Source organism: Anabrus simplex, chromosome 2, assembly GCF_040414725.1.
Source record: "Anabrus simplex isolate iqAnaSimp1 chromosome 2, ASM4041472v1, whole genome shotgun sequence".
Classification (NCBI taxonomy): Eukaryota; Metazoa; Arthropoda; class Insecta; order Orthoptera; family Tettigoniidae; genus Anabrus; species Anabrus simplex.
The window spans coordinates 819,941,739-819,958,308 of NC_090266.1; the positions used below are offsets into that span (position 1 = coordinate 819,941,739).

Here is a 16,570-nt window from a genome sequence, read left to right on the forward strand (position 1 = left end):
GATTGTCGAGGTAGTAAAGATTTGTGACAAAAATCAAGGGGGTGTGCAGTAGTCATAGCGAGAGATTGTCTAGGCAGTAAAGATTAGTGACAAAAATCAAGGGGGTGTGCAGTAGCAATAGCTACACTCTCGCTTTATAGGGCATTGTTTTGATGCATTAGCTGCCACCTTACTTTTGACTAATCCTCCACTTTAAGTGTAATTTTGACAAATGTGGTGTCTTCTAATTTCTAATTTTATCACGTATTTATATTGCTAATAAACCATATATGAAGAAAAATTGTTGAAATACGAGGGCTCATAACTGCTGTGCCAATCAGGTCGGCATATTTACAATTTGTCATTATAAGCATTTAAGACTATCTGTTACCCGCGGCTTCACTCGCAAGGATTTCAGATTTTGATAAAAATTAATCGTTCCTTGGTACTGCACTAAGACATTACAGTAAAACCTCATTAAGATGTTTCTGCAGGGGACAACAGGACCAGTGGAGTTCTTCATAAATGCTGGTCCGATTGGGCCTCTATGGCAGCTAATGTGTTAATTCCATGACCTGCATCTAAAAGCAGACCAGTAATTCTTAAATTCTACCTCTCTTATGTCTTTCTCAGCTCAGCATATCTGATCAAATTATGTAGACACCTCTGTAGTTACAAACTAGAGCCTAGCTGTCTCTAAGACTGCCGTTGCTGCTATGATCAGTGGCTGAGAGCTCAATGTTAATCATTGTTACAAGATACATGCAGAATGGGTGAAACAAGGAAGTTTTGTGACTTCAGACATGGAATGGTTATTATAGTTGCCACATCAGGAAGCACTCTATCACCTGAAGATAACATGGTCTAGCGTGATATACGAGAAGCAGGTTAGAATCATTTATGCCCTTCTCAAGTTTCTGTCGGAGGCATGATTGTAATACAGGAAAGTTGCAGGACACCATATGATACAATCACCCGTGAATCCCACAGTGCCACTAATTGTGCAGCTAGCATCATGATTGTGCGCCGGGAGATACAAGGACTGGGGTTCGAGGTTCAGTCACCCACCCATAAATTGCATATTTCAACAGTGAATCTGGAGCTGATGACCTTGATGTTAGGCCTCTTGAACCCCTCAGCGACGGGGAACATTTAAGTGCTGCTTTACCCAGAGGATGGAGGTGGTTCAGATGTGAGCACTAAGAGAATGCAGCGATCCCTTTAAAAATTCCTGTTACAACAGTTTAGCTCTGTTTATTTTCAAATTGTTACAGTAGAGCAGAGCCTCTCAGGGTGCATGCTCCAGTGCATTGCGCTGTGCATGGTGCAAAAGACGACTTCACTTGGTTGACCAGAGTGCAGACCCCCACCCCTTGATTTGGAGCAATAGCGCTGTCTCTCTCTTTCCTCATGCCTGGCTCGCTCACTCCACTGTCTCCCTCTTTCTTGCTTGCTCCGTAGCGCTCCAAATCCGAGCCAAGGTTAGCCGAGAGACGAATCGTTGGTCCGAGCCGAGCCAAGTGGGACCGATGCACTGTGCACAGGAACTCTGCGCCTCAGTTTGCACGCGTGAGATTTTGGGCGTTTGAGAGGCCCTGCAGTAGAAGCTCAAAAGAATGTACTTTACATTCATTAACTTTATATTTACCTTTTATAGTGTTACAAGAATATTATAGTGTAGTAATGGTGAAAAGACTTTCCACACTTTTTATGAAATGAAAGTGACGTTCTGGTATTTGCCTGGGTGGATTCACAATGCAATGAAAACTAGGGTAATCGTTGCCTTGGGAACTTTGAGCAGAAGAACAGGGAGCAGTAATTAAAAGATTACTCACTCTCACTTTACTCAGTTCAGTCTCATGTAATGCTGTTATCGTCTGATTTATTAAAATTTAATTACTTCCTTTTCATTCAAACTGCACTGTGCTATCCTGCGCCACACAATATTTTATTTCAAAGTGACAGCAATTTAAGTAATTAAGAGTCGTAAGAGGTTTCAAGGCGTTGAAAGAATTATAGGAATTCTCACCAGATTATGTCAGCATTCATATCAGTGAAGAGATGGCGATTTATACTATCAATCTACATAAGGAAAAATCATGTGCCAGAATGCAGCAGAAATTTAAGCCTACATGTTCTCAAGCAGTAAGAGGTCAGACTATTTCAAACACTTTAGAAAGGAAAAAAGAAACACTGATTTGGGCTGATTCATACATACAAGGAAGGCAGAAATCTTCACGTTCAAAGATATACCATTTTCATCTCGACAACATTAAAACTTTACAAGCTAGAACAAAATGAAGTTTGGCCTAAGGGGAGGTTGCATGGAGGTTGGCAGCATGTGAAGAAAAGGATATTTACACGATGTCTTGAGGTCTTTGTCAAGGGGTTAAACAAAAAGCAGCATCATCATCATCGTCAACAACAATGAATGCTAATAGCTCCATTCAGTGGTGTAAAGAGCATGCTACTGATTGATAGGCGACTAGAGATGCAGAATTCGGACTCAAGTAATTTTTTTATTTCATTATATTTGAGATTATGCTTTCTACTTCACATTTGTAAAAACAGAAATGTTGTTATTGATAGATACCTTACCATGGAAACAGTGGATTGAAATTAGTAAGTTTTCATTAATTTTGTTTAAAGTTCTACGTATACCCTTAACTAATAAAGTATGGCTGATGATGGTGCTTTATGTTTAAAGGGGTCTAACATCTAGGTCATCAGCCCAAGTATGGCTGATATTGAGTTTATTTAGATTTTAGGCCGTTCAGAATTATTTGCACGAGATATATCTACGTAATAATTAGTATCACTGTCATCAAGATCTGATCCTGAATTGCCATATATCACTACAAATAAATCACTGTCGTTCAGTCTATGTTCGCGCGCAGCCACCATTACATGTACACTGCTGCTGAGACGACACAATTCTGACACTATTTGAAAGGAAGAAAAATATGATGTGCAGTTTTGCTGCCATTTATTTTTTGAGAACTATATGAATTAAGAATGCTGAAGGTGAGATGGATGGAACAAATCACAAACGAAGAAATCCTGAATTGATGAAGAGGTAGAATAATAGGACACATCTTATAGACTGAAGTATGAATATGACAAACAGATTAGGGTAGGTGTAGGATGTAATAGTTGTGTAGAAATGAAAAGGTTAGCACAGGATAGGGTGGCATGGAGATCTGTATCAAAACAATGTATGGACTGATGACCCAAATAACAACACTGCCCATTAATTCTGTTCAGTTTGGGTGAGTCAAGCTGGGAAGTTCAGATGATAGAGGGCTGGCCTGCTGAGCTCAAGTTGGCCAGTTCGATCTTGGCTCAGTCTGGTGTTACATAGTGGTGTTCAAATACATCAGCTTCATGTTGGTAAAGAACTCCCGCAGAACAAAATTCCAGCATCTTGTTGATTTTGAAAACTGCAAAATTAGTTACTAAAATATAAAACCGATAACATTATTATTACGTTTTTAATATTAAACTGAACAAGTTGGCTATGCGGTGTGACACGTGTAGCTATTAGTTAGCATTCAGGAGACATTCGGCTTGAACCCTTCTGTTGGCAGCTGTATCGATGGTTTTCCCTTGTTTCCATTTTCGCACCAAGCAAATGCTGAAGCTGTACCTTAAGGACATGGTTGCTTCTTTCCTATTCCTAGCTCTGTTCTATTCCATTTTCACAGTAAGACCCATTGGAGTTGGTGCGATGCAAAACACAGATAATATTATTATTATTATTATTATTATTATTATTATTATTATTATTATTATTATTATTGATAATTTGAGTAACATTGCAGTAAAGAAAGAAGTAATGAGTGAAACTTATATTTTACAAATAAAACTGTACCGAGCGAGTTGGCCGTGCGGTTAGGGGTGCACAGCTGTGAGCTTGCATTTAGGAGATAGGGGTTTCGAACCCCACTGTACTGAGCTCAGTAGCTGCAGTCACTTAAGTGCAGCCAATATCCTGTATTGGGAAATAGTTGGTTCGAGCCCCACTGTTGGCAGCCCTGAAGATGGTTTTCCGTGGTTTTTTTTTTTTTTTTTTTTTTTTTTTTTTTTTTTTTTTTTTTTTTTTTTTTTTGCTAGTTGCTTTACGTCACACCGACACAGATAGGTCTTGTGGCGATGATGGTTTCCCATTTTCACACAAGGCAAATGCTGGGGCTGTACCTTAATTAAGGCCTCAGCCACTTACTTCCCACTCATAGCCTTTTACTATCCCATTGTCGCCATAAGTCCTATTTGTGTCGGTGCAATGCAAAGCGAACCATTAAAAAAGAAAAAAAAGAAAAAAAAAGGGAAAACATATGGAAGAACAAGGGAAATTTTTGGCATTTTTTAACAATTTATGTGGGTTGAGAGATCAAGAAATGTTATTAAATCCTAGTTGATGTAAAAGGGAATGGGAGTGGTAATATGTCAGATATTAAAATTTACTGGGATGAAAACTATGAAGGAAACAATATGGACCAGGCGAGAGCCATGCGGTTGGGAGCGCGCAGCTGTGAGCTTGCATCCGGGAGATAGTTGGTTCGAGCCCCACTTTCGGCAGCCCTGAAGATGGTTTTCCATGGTTTCCCATTTTCACACCAGGCAGATGCTGGGTCTGTATCTTAATTAAGGCCACGGATGCTTCCTTTCCACTCCTAGCCCTTTCCTACCCCATTGTCACCATAAGACCTACCTGTGTCGGTGCGACATGGAACAAATTGTAATTGAAACAATATGGGTTAAAAAGTTGGATAGTGGTAAATGAACTGCAATATTTTCTTGAAAATCAGGGAGTGAATCAGAAATTATGAGTGAGAACAAAGCTCAAATGATAAAGCTTCATTGAATATAGGGACTAACATCGGTAAAGTACTAAAGAAGTTTAAAGAGACATTTGTAAGCTGTGCTGCTAACACTCGTGTTAGAGCATCTGCAAGAGTAAAAGGAAAGGAGACACCATAGTGGAAAGAAACAGTGAAGGAAGTTGTGAGAGAAATGAAGAGATAAAGGCAGGAATGGAATAGAGATTTAAAAAAAAAAGGGATGTAAAAGGAAGTATCAAGAAATTTAAAAAATGCATAAAAATATTTAGTAACTGAAGAAAAGAGGAAAGCTGGGAGAAATTCACAAGATAGATAGAAGGGGATGTAGAGGGAAGCAAAACAAGGCTATATAGTCTTGTAAGAAGCAAGAGAAGAGTATGCACAAAGCTGATGAAAGATGAAGTTCGAGAGTTACGAACACAGCCAAAAGAGAGCGAGAAAACATGTAAAGACTATTTTGATGAAAATTCTGAATGTGAGAGAGACACTGGTGGTACAATGTGAAGACACAGAAATAGATAACAATGTTGCGGTGGAATTAACAGTTAAAAGATAAAACGTTAGAAAGCAGTGCCATTGATGAAAACCACACAGGGCTGATACCTAATGGAACAAAATTAAAGAAACAAAATAGTGGAAGGTAAGAGGAAGTTTGAGAATTTCCATAAATTTCCCAGAGGCCTGAAGTCCATGCAGATTTGGAAAGTAATACTGAATAAAAGTAATCAAATTACTTGTAACAAATACCTTTTTAGTAATCGAAATACATCGTATCAAGTTTGGAAACTTTGGAGCACTTGCAAGGATGTGATTTCATTCTAATCATTTAGCCATGCAGCCAGACGTATAAGGAGATTACTTAAGTTCAAGTTCCTACTACAGGAACTAATTATGCGGGCATAATAATAGATTGTGCATAACGTGATGTTTACTAGGTGAGTTCGCCGTGCAGTTAGGGGCACGCAGCTGTGAGCTTGCATCTGGGAGATAGTGGGTTTGAACCCCACTGTCGGCAGTCCTGAAGATGGTTTTCCGTGGTTTCCCATTTTCACACCAGGCAAATGCTGGTTCTGTATCTTAATGAAGGCCGTGGCTGCTTCCTTCCCATTCCTAGGCCTTTCCTATCCCATCGTCGCCATAAGACCTATCGGTGTCAGTGTGACGTAAAGCAAAAAAAAAATGATGTTCCACATAATTGTGATTTACAGGAAAATATTTCACATCAAGAGATTGACATCCATAGAGATTACAGGGTATAATCCTCATGATTTTTTCTGTATTGAAAGTTATTCATATAAGAAATAACAAAGGTATTTTTACTGTTCTACCTATTCAGTACAACCCACTGTTCTGTGGTTTGTACAAAATATGCTCTATTTTATTCATTTGGACACAAATTTTAATTATGGGCAAGATCTGTAGTGACTACATTGGATTTACATGCTTGAAAATATAAAAATACCACACATCATAGAAGGATGAAGATCGAGTTTTAGCTTCAGAAGTATAGTTTTAGACTGACTTTTATTTTTAATCTATTTTAATCTGTTTTATCATCATATGTTTTAATTTAGTGTTGTCCATGTTTCAAATAACTTTGTATTCTAGTTTTAACTTTACAATGTTGTCTACTTTCTTGTTTCACATTTTTATTTAATACTAGCAAGATACCCGTGCTTCGCTACGGTATTATACTGAAATTTATAATTGAATGCTTATTGTTTTAGATATATAATCCGACGAAATTCGCGATCTGACCCGTTTTCTGCGAGAATCCACCAAAATTCCCGATCTGACTGGTTTTCTATTATTTTACGGCACGTTTCCTCCCATTTTTCAATCTTCCTTTCCAGCAATCGATTTCGTACTTCCCGGGCTAGGCTCAGGTATTCCTCCCTGTCAGATGGGTCCGTAAATCTTTGCCATCTTTTCCTGTAATCATTTTTAATATGGATAAAATCCTTCAGGAGATCCGGCGTGGTGTCATATTGGGTGCCTTGGCGGCACTGAACCCGCGGCCGGACTGCATTCTTAGTCATTACCCGTCCAGGAGCCGTTTCCAGCGCGGTCCGCACATTTGACGACGGTCCGGAATATTATTATTATTATTATTATTATTATTATTACTATTATGTGTTGCTGGAATGGCTGATGACAGGAAAAACCGGAGTATCCGAAGAAAAACCTGTCCCGCCACCGTTTTGTCAAGCACGAATGTCACATGGAGTGACCGGGATTTGAACCACGGAACCCAGCTGTGAGAGGCCGGCGCGCTGCCGCCTGAGCAACGGAGGATCCTTATAAGTACATTAATAACAGCTAAAATCAATTGTTCTCACCTACTTCTACACCCTACCGCCGTTAAGTTTATTTACCGCCCCCCCCCCCCCCCCCCCAAATTAAAAGAATGCTTGTTTCTTTATGTTTAAGGGAGATTCCAAACACCAATGTTCACGTCTATTACCTTCAGTTTTGAGTTATAAGTATCCCCATAAAAATAATTTACTTTTTTCACTTCATTTCACACTACTCCCCCCCCCCCCACTTAAGTGAATTTTCCCGCAAAAAATACTTGTTTCTTTAATAGTAAAGGATCTTCTAAATACCAATTATCACGACTCTAACTTCTTTCAGTTTTTGATTTATGTCCTCATGAAAGGAATTCAACTCCTTTACACTCCCGCCCTCCAAGATGGCTTCCCCACCAAAACGCGCTTTTCTTTGTTTTTAAAGGAGATCCAAATACGAATTTTCACGTCTGTAACAACTTTAGTTTTTATTAGATGTATGTATTCTCATACAATTAAGCCAATTAATTTTTCAATTCTTCCCCCCCCCCCCCCCACTTCATTGGATTTTCCGAGAATACGTGTTTCTTTACTTTTAAAGCAGATTGCAAATATCAAATTTCACGTCTGTAACGTCTTCATTTTTGTGATATCAGTAGCCTAATTAAAAGAATTCAACACCATTTTCAGTGACTTTTACCACCCCCCTCCACCCAAGTGGTATTTCCGAAAACTAAAAACACACGTTTCCTTATGTTTAATAGAGATAAAAAATACCTTCACTTCTGTAACATGTTAAGTTTTTTTTAGATATACTGTAAAAATTCTCATTTTAAAATTTCACCCTTTTTTGTTCCCCTTAAGTGGAGTTTCCAAAAACAAATCACATATGTTTATTTACATTTACAGGAGATTCCAAACACCCACTTTTACGTCTGTAACATTTTACGTTTCCAAGATATTCTATAGATATAGTCTTTCAAAAAATTCACCCCAATTTGTCACTCCTGTTTAACCGCCATTAATTGGATTTCCCAAAAACTAAGAATTACGTGTTTCTTTATTTTTAAAGGAGATCCCATACACAAATTTTCAGTTCTGTAATATCTTTCGTTTCTGAGATATATGTATCCCCATTAAAGGCATTCAACCCATTTTTTACCCCTTTTACACGCCTCCTATTAGGATTTACAGGAAACAAAAAAATACGTGTTCCTTTATTTTTAGAGGAGATTCTAATTACCAATTTTTACATCTGTAAATTTTAAAGTTTTAAGATGTAGACGCACTCATTTTAAAAAATTCACCCCCCTTTTCACCCCCCAACATTTGGATTTTCCAAAAACGAAAAAATACGTGTTTCATTACTTTTAAAGTAGATCCAAAATACCAATTTTCAGGTCTGTAATATCTTCAGGTTCTGAAATATAAGTAGCCTCATTAAAGGCATTCAACCCATTTTTCACCCTTTTACACCCTTCCTATTGGGATTTTCCGAAAACAAAAGAATACGTGTTTCTTTATTTTTAAAGGAGATTCTAAAAACCAATTTTTACATCTATAAACTTTAAAAGTTTTGCGATATAGATACACTCATTTTAAAATATTACCCCCCTTTTCACCCCCCTTAATTGGGTTTTCCAGAAACAAAAAAATAAGTGCCCCTTTATTTTTAAAGGAGATCCCAAACACCAATTTTCAGGTCTGTAATATCTTCAGTTTCTGAGATATAAGTAGCCTCATTAAAGGCATTCAACCCATTTTCACCCCTTTTCACTCCTCCTATTGCGATTTTCCGAAAACAAAAAAATACGTGTTTCTTTATTTTTAATGAAGATTCTAAATACCAATTTTTACATCAGCAAACTTTAAAAGTTTCGAGATATAGATTCACTCATTTTAAAAATTCACCCCCTTTTCACCCTCCCATTAATTGGATTTTCCAAAAACAAAAAAATACGTGTTTCTTTATTTTTAAAAGAGATCAAAAGTACCAATTTTGAGGTCTGTAATATCTTCAGTTTCTGATATATAAGTACCGGTATCCTGATTAAAGGCATTCAACCCATTTCCCCCCATTTTCACCCTTTTTCACCCCTCCTATTGGGATTTTCTGAAAACAAAAAAAAACGTGTTTCCTTATTTTTAAAGAAGATTCTAAATACCAATTTTCACATCTATAAACGTTTAAAGTTTTCAGATATAGATATACACATTTTAAAATTTCACCCCCCCTTTTCACCCCCTTACCGAAGGAATATCCAAACATCCTCTCTTAGCGAGCACCTACATCATAATGTGAATATATCCCCAAAATTTCATTTCTTTATGTCCAGTAGTTTTGGCTCGGCGATGATGAATCAGTCAGTCAGTCAGTCAGGACAAGCTATTTTATATATATAGATTTAAGTTCAGCATTTTAAGTTTGACTAAAGGCTGAAGATGCCCTCTAGAAAGGGTGAAACATGTACCATTAATCTATATAGCTGTTTATAAATGTAACCACAGAACAGTGGGTTGTATTGAATAGGTGGAACAGTAAAAATACCTTTGTTATTTCTTATATGCTTAGAGATATCGAAAATTTTGAGTACGGTAATAGAACGTCAAGTTATAGAAAAATATGTAACATGTAAATTATATAAGATTAGTTTGGTAAACAAGAGTTACTTCGGGGTATCGAAAATTCAAGTTATAGAAGTTTGACTATAGTTATGTTCATATTTTATAGCTCGAGGCAAGGCAAAATGTTTACTGTCCTAAGGGATTATTTTATCAAGGGAAGGCTGTTACATTTTCCTTGCCTGTGTTGGCCTACCACTGGAAGTGTTAGTTGTGCTCTGCTGGCTTGGAACATTCACATATTTTCAACACCACGAGTTGTATGATTGACATCTAACTCCACAAGTGTACTGGACTCCACGCATAACATAATATTACAAGTTACTATTCTCATTTTGGTTCCGTATTGAAGATGACATATATCACAAATATTATTATAATATTTATACATCCACCTGTTCAATACAATACAATCCACTATTTCATGTGGTTAAAATTTATACATAATACATAAAAGTCATAGGTACATGTTTCACCCTTTTTTTATGGGCATCATCAGCCTATATCAATCTTAAAATTTAATGGAAATGGGATCTTTCTAATCTTATAAACTACACAGTAAAATGTTGAACAATGATCTCATAAAATGTTATACTATAACATCTAAAATAGGGATATTGCACAGAAAGTATGTTAAAAATACTATGAATTAACAGTTTTTGAAAATTATAACATGGTTAATCATGAATATTTGAGCGTTTAAAACCAAAATGGATCCTCTTCTTATACATCATTAGGACTGTGATGGCCTTGAGTGTAAAAGCACAATCATCCGAGGGGGATGTTTGCTCAGTTCCCATAGCATGAGTACAAGATAGTAAAATCAATACCGAGCTCGATAGCTGCAGTCGCTTAAGTGCGGCCAGTATCCAGTATTCGGGAGATAGTAGGTTCGAACCCCACTGTCGGCAGCCCTGAAGATGGTTTTCCGTGGTTTCCCATTTTCACACCAGGCAAATGCTGGGGCTGTACCTTAATTAAGGCCACGGCCGCTTCCTTCCCACTCCCAGCCATTTCCTCTCCCATTGTCGCCATAAGACCTATCTGTGTCAGTGCGACGTTAAGCAACTAGCAAAAAATAAAAATAAAAAAGTAAAATCAATGTCAGTTATTTAAAATAGAAGTGTGAACGTATCAATTGTATTAAAATATGTACGGTTGATTTATCAGAAAGTCGTAGAAAAGAAAATGGGACTTCTTGTGGAGACTTTGCTAATGATAAAATGTTGTGTCAAAGCTAGCTGATGTCAGTGTTTAGTTACGTTAGTACGGTAATCACTTGGATCCAAAAGACGGTCAAGTGGGTGTTATTAACCCTGTTGAAACATTTTTTCGAAGAAATGATTGAGTTTTACTCATACGGTGCATATCAAGTACGTCGGGCTGTTCCAGCAACGCTAGCTTGACTAGTCTTTTGGATCCAATTGATTATCGTACTAACGTAACTAAATACTGACATCAGCTAGCTTTGACACAACATTTTATCACTAGCAACGTCTCCACAGGAAGTCCCATTTTCTTCTCTACAACTTTCTGATAAATCAACCGTACATATTTTAATACATATGATACGTTCATACTTCTATTTGAAATAACTGACATTGATTTTACTATCTTGTACTCATGCTATGGGAATTGAGCAAACATCCCCCTCGGATGATTGTACTTTTACACTCAAGGCCGTCACAGTCCTAATGATGTATAAGAAGAGGATCCATTTTGGTTTTAAACGCTCAAATATTCATGATTAACTACAGAGGATGGTTGCCTAGTTGTACTTCCTCTTAAAACAATAATCACCACCACCATCATGATTAACTACGTTATAATCTTCAAAAACTGTTAATTCATAGTATTTTTAATATACTTTCTGTGCAATATCCCTATTTTAGATGTTATAGTGTAACATTTTATGAGATCATTGTTCAACATTTTACTCTATAATTTATAAGATTAGAAAGATGCCATATCCATTTATTTTTAAAGTTGATATGGGCTGATGATGCCCGTAAAAAAAAAGGGTTAAACATGTACCTATGACTTTTATGTATTGTGTATAAATTTTAACCGCAGGAAATAGTGGATTGTATTGTATTGAACAGGTGGATCTATAAATATTATAATAATATTTGTGATATAACGTCATATTTACAAGCAGTATTCACCTTAAAGGATGTTCCTGTCCAAAACACCAGTATATTGATAATATTGGACAGATCTATGTTAATAAGGCCCGTCTGACATCGGTTTAATATAAACCATATAAGACTGATATACTCACATTTCACAGAAGTGTTAAGACTTCTACAAGGAAGGTTTCTAGTTATATTGCATAATTTTATATTTTAAAACATTAGTTACTTTCAATATGAGTTTTAAACAAAAGACACTTTTATAAATGTAAAAAGCAGGACACTGAGGAGGAGGAATTTTCCAGTACCCTTGACGGTTTGACATTACGGAACATATATTTTATTTGTAACATTTTATCTGTATGTAACTGGTTCAGTTTTAAGTGTTGATTTTGTGGAACATCCTTTTTAAGGAAGTTTTGAACAAAGGAGTAGTGTTACAAAATGTTGCAAACTTAGGGCTTGGTGTAAGGCGACGAGATGCTCGACTATTGGTATGTTTCGAGCTGTCAGTGGAGAGATTGAATGAAATGGCAATAGACGAATAAGCTTGATCGGAGATAAATGTAGGAAAGATCATAATATGAAGAAGAAGAAGTTGGAATTCAAGAGGACAATTTGGGGCAAATATTCATTTATAGGATGAGGAGTAAGTTATTGGAATAAATTATCAAGGGAAATGTTATATAAACTTTAAAGTTCTTTGAAGACATTTAGGAAAGTGCTAGGTAAACAGTTGATAGGGAATCTGCCACCTGGGCAGCAGCTTTAACCCTGACAGTAACATGTCTATAAATATCGCTTTAGTTACACCACACGTTTCGAAGACGTGTCACTCAAAGCCTATTATTTAAAGTTACATTAAAGTTACCAGATGGAATGAACAAGGAATAGAGGTCTGTGGAGGCGATAACTCTCCCCTCCTTATGAGGAATAGATGGCATTCATTCGCACAACACGTCAGAAAAACGTATGGTGTTACTGTCAGGGTTAAATGCAGGTCATTGTCGGTTGGTTGGTTGGTTGGTTGGTTGGTTGGTTGGAGAGAGAATAATGGATTCGTCATAGTGTAAGAGTGGTAGAGGGAGACCAGGATGCCAATGGTTAGACTCTGTTTCTAATGATTGAAAGATAAGAGGTATGGCATTAAGCTAGGCCACAGAGCTAGTAATATGTAAAGGACTGTGGTGGTGTTAAGTAAATTTGCAGAAGCTTGCAGCCGGAACGCTGAAAGGCATAACCGTCTGTAATGAAGGTGTATGTTTATGTATGTTCATGTGTAATGTATGTATGTTCTAGATGCAGCACATGGCTCCGGTATGGATGGATTGTCAATGACTCAGCTATTGTGACTGTTAATGCAGTTGGAGCAGGGCTCTATCTGGCTTATGTTGCTCTCTTTTACAAGTACTCTCCAAAAAAGGTTAGTTAATACAGTGAGAAGTTGATTTATTACTAAAATGAATTGTGTATTTGATCGTAAGATGCTTGTGTACGTTATAGCCTGTGCATGTTAGTTTAAGGAGAAGCTTGTGAAGCGACATGTCCAGTTGCTAAAAAAAAAAAAAAAAAAGATACTGTTGGTACACTTTGCTCAGAAACAATTGAAGCTGTAGGTATGTTTGTGGATATCCATAGGTTTTTTTCTTTTGTTTAAATGAGAGTTGAGTTATATTTTGAAAAGAATTAAAATTAAGTCTGATAAAATATTAAATTGCAAGGAACGTACAATACCACGTACTCCTTTTTGGACCTACTATTTTAATAAGTAAATGAAGTCAGATTGGTAGAGGTTCCTCCTAATCAATACAATTTATATTTGGTACACAATATTATACCAGGCAATACAGCTGCCCCTATTCTTTCCTGAACATATGCAACCACCTGGGAATTAAGTGTGTCTTTGTCCTATCTTATGCAACATCTTACAGCAATTTTGTGTATAGTTAGCCCAATATAGACTTCCCACATGATGCAAAAATGGTACAAGAGGCAGTAAGTGAGGCCCATTTCAAAAACACTGTACCATTTTAATTAGAGCGGAGTCAAATACTCTACTCATTTTTATGAAATGTTATTGTACTGTAAAAACTATAGCCACTCCTATAGCTGTCTGTAGAGAATTGCGCACCTGATTGGTTCAAGAGGCCATTTTCTTTCGATAGAGAAGAGCGATCGTGGTATCATAGAAAACTTGATAGGTTAGAACCAATTACAGACATGTCAATTCACTGCCATTTTGTATAGTCTCATCACATCGAAATTGATAGAAACATGTTTTCACGGTATGTTATAATCTATGGCACGCAAATGCTGTACAACAGATGTGATTGCTTACGCCATGTAATTTCTACCGTTAGAGTGTTCAATAAAGGCATAAAACATGGCCATAAGGCTGTAACACACCAGTAACTTTTCGAAGCCAGAACTTTCTCTCTCCTCGTGATACAGAGTTATAAGGGTCGAACTTTCATGCTGAAAGTAGCTGCACGGAATTGTGTGTGGTAGATGTATCTGAATAGGCTCGAGCAGTGAGGGTTCCAACTTTTCTTGAGTCATACCATTTTTTTTTTTTTTTTTTCATTTTCATTTCGTACTTGCCTAGGCATCCTTCATCTCCCGCGGAGTGTCTGGGTCCCACTAAACAGAGTGCGCACTGGGCATGGAAGAAGCAGCTCTGCGATGCATTCTTGGGGCCTGCGACCCTCTCCAAGCTGTGACTGTGGTGAAGAATTCCAGACAGTGTGACACATCACCTTCAGATGTCCACATACAGCTTTCCGCGGAACTACCGACGACCTCCTGACAGTACAATTTACGAACTTCATCGTGCTCTGAGTATATTGTATAAGTTTCCCGTTGGTACACTTTGCTCAGAAATGATTGAAACTGTAGGTATGTTCGTGGATATCCATAGGGTTTTTTTCTTTTATATACATGAGAGTTGAGTTATGTTTTGAAAATAATTAAAATAATTAATTGCTTCAACAGCAGCTATTCAATAGTTGCAACAACTGGACATCATCCTAGTTTAGTTTTCGTTTTTCATTTGTGAATTTATTTATTTATTTATTTATTTATTTATTTATTTTAATTTTTAGCCAACATAGGACTACTTAAGTTTATGAAGGTTTTTCCTTCTTGTCAGCCCAATACTGTTTCATCCTCTTTGAACATAATTTTCTTGCTGCTTCTAGAATCACTCTTCCTATTCTCTGCTTGTTGATTTTTGTATGTAGTCTAGTGTGTTTATCTTTTAATATGTTGAGTGTATTTGTTTTGTGCTTTAAATCTTCTATTGTAATATGCAACTTTCTCATATCTTCTTTTAAGTTCTGTGATCCATCTATTATTCTTCTTACTCTTATTCTTCCATAATTTTTCTATTATTTTTCTACTGATTCTAAGAATGATATTTGTTTCTTTTTCATTGTGCTAATCACAGGTTCTGTTTCTTTATAAACTGTCTCATTGGAAGCTAGCCTCCAGACTCCGTTTACTTGATAATTTTTATTTAAACAGGTTATCACTATTCTCCTTTCTAACTTGAGTACTCTATCTATTGCAACTGTGTTTGTTGTTTTGAATAATGTTTCACTTGCATATGTAACTTGTGGCTGAGTGACTGTTTTGTAGTGTTTCAATTTGGTTGCTATTGAGAGACAGTTTATATTACATGAACTTTTGGTAACATGCTGTGCTGTAACCAGTTCATCTATTATAATTGCCATTCTAGATTCTTGTTCAGGTTGTATGTGATTATTTCACCTAAATATTTAAATTTTCTACAGTTTTTATTTCTTGGTCTCCCAGCTTAATTTTGTTTGCAAGCGGAAGTTGAGTTAGCATAATTTCTGGTTTTTTTTTTTTTTTTTTTTTTTTCAAATGAAATTTTCAAACCAATATTTTGAGCTTTTTCCTGTAAAGATCTTATTTGTTGTTTTGTTTCCTGAATATCATTGGCCATAAGAACTAGATTATCAGTAAATCTAGACAGTTCAAAAGTATGTTATCCATCTGGGTTCCAGTTTTTATATTTTTCGAGTTATTATTGTACCTCTCCCTCATAACAGTATCTAGTCCACAGTTAAAAAGAAGAGGTGACAATCAGTCTCCCTGTCTTAAACCAGTTGTTACCAAGAATGGTTCAGGAAGTTCTCCTCTGAACTTATTTTAGAAATTGTATTAATTAGAGTAAGTTCAATCAATTTGATTAGCTTGGGGTGAAGTCCGAAATGTCTTAAAATTTTTAATAATGATGGTTTGTGGATGGAGTTGTAAGCTTTCTTGAAATCTATAAACATTACTGAAAGGGGCTTATTTTGTTTTCTGTAATATGCCATGACCAGCTTCAAAGTTTTTTGTTCAGAACGGCTTCTCCAAGGTCTGAAGACCCCCTGGTATTCACCTAACTCTTGATCGAGTTGTTCTTTAATCTGATTATATAGTATCTTAGAGAAAATCTTATACATGCAGTCAAGGATGGAATGGATGGAATACAATGTATGTATTTACTTATATTTTACATCCTTTTTGTATTTTTGTACTTTTTCTTTCTATTTTTCTGTATTGTACATATCTCTCTCGATTTCTATCTTATGTTTTACCGTGACTTCTTGTACACTGACTGAGCAAATGTCGTGGGATAGCGGAGCACTGATGCGCAGGTGTGTTGTCTGCGCACCACACGCCCCCTGTGCCAGCGGCA

At 36.6% G+C, this 16,570-nt stretch overlaps 1 protein-coding gene across 1 annotated transcript in view; it reads left to right on the forward strand.

The window, feature by feature from the left end:
• LOC136863118 (sugar transporter SWEET1) overlaps positions 1–16,570 on the forward strand; it is a 134,013-nt gene that overhangs the window by 31,216 nt on the left and 86,227 nt on the right. The window contains exon 3 of the mRNA XM_067139460.2: positions 13,162–13,285. Coding sequence (XP_066995561.1) covers positions 13,162–13,285 — 124 coding nt within the window. The remainder of the gene's footprint in view (positions 1–13,161; positions 13,286–16,570) is intronic.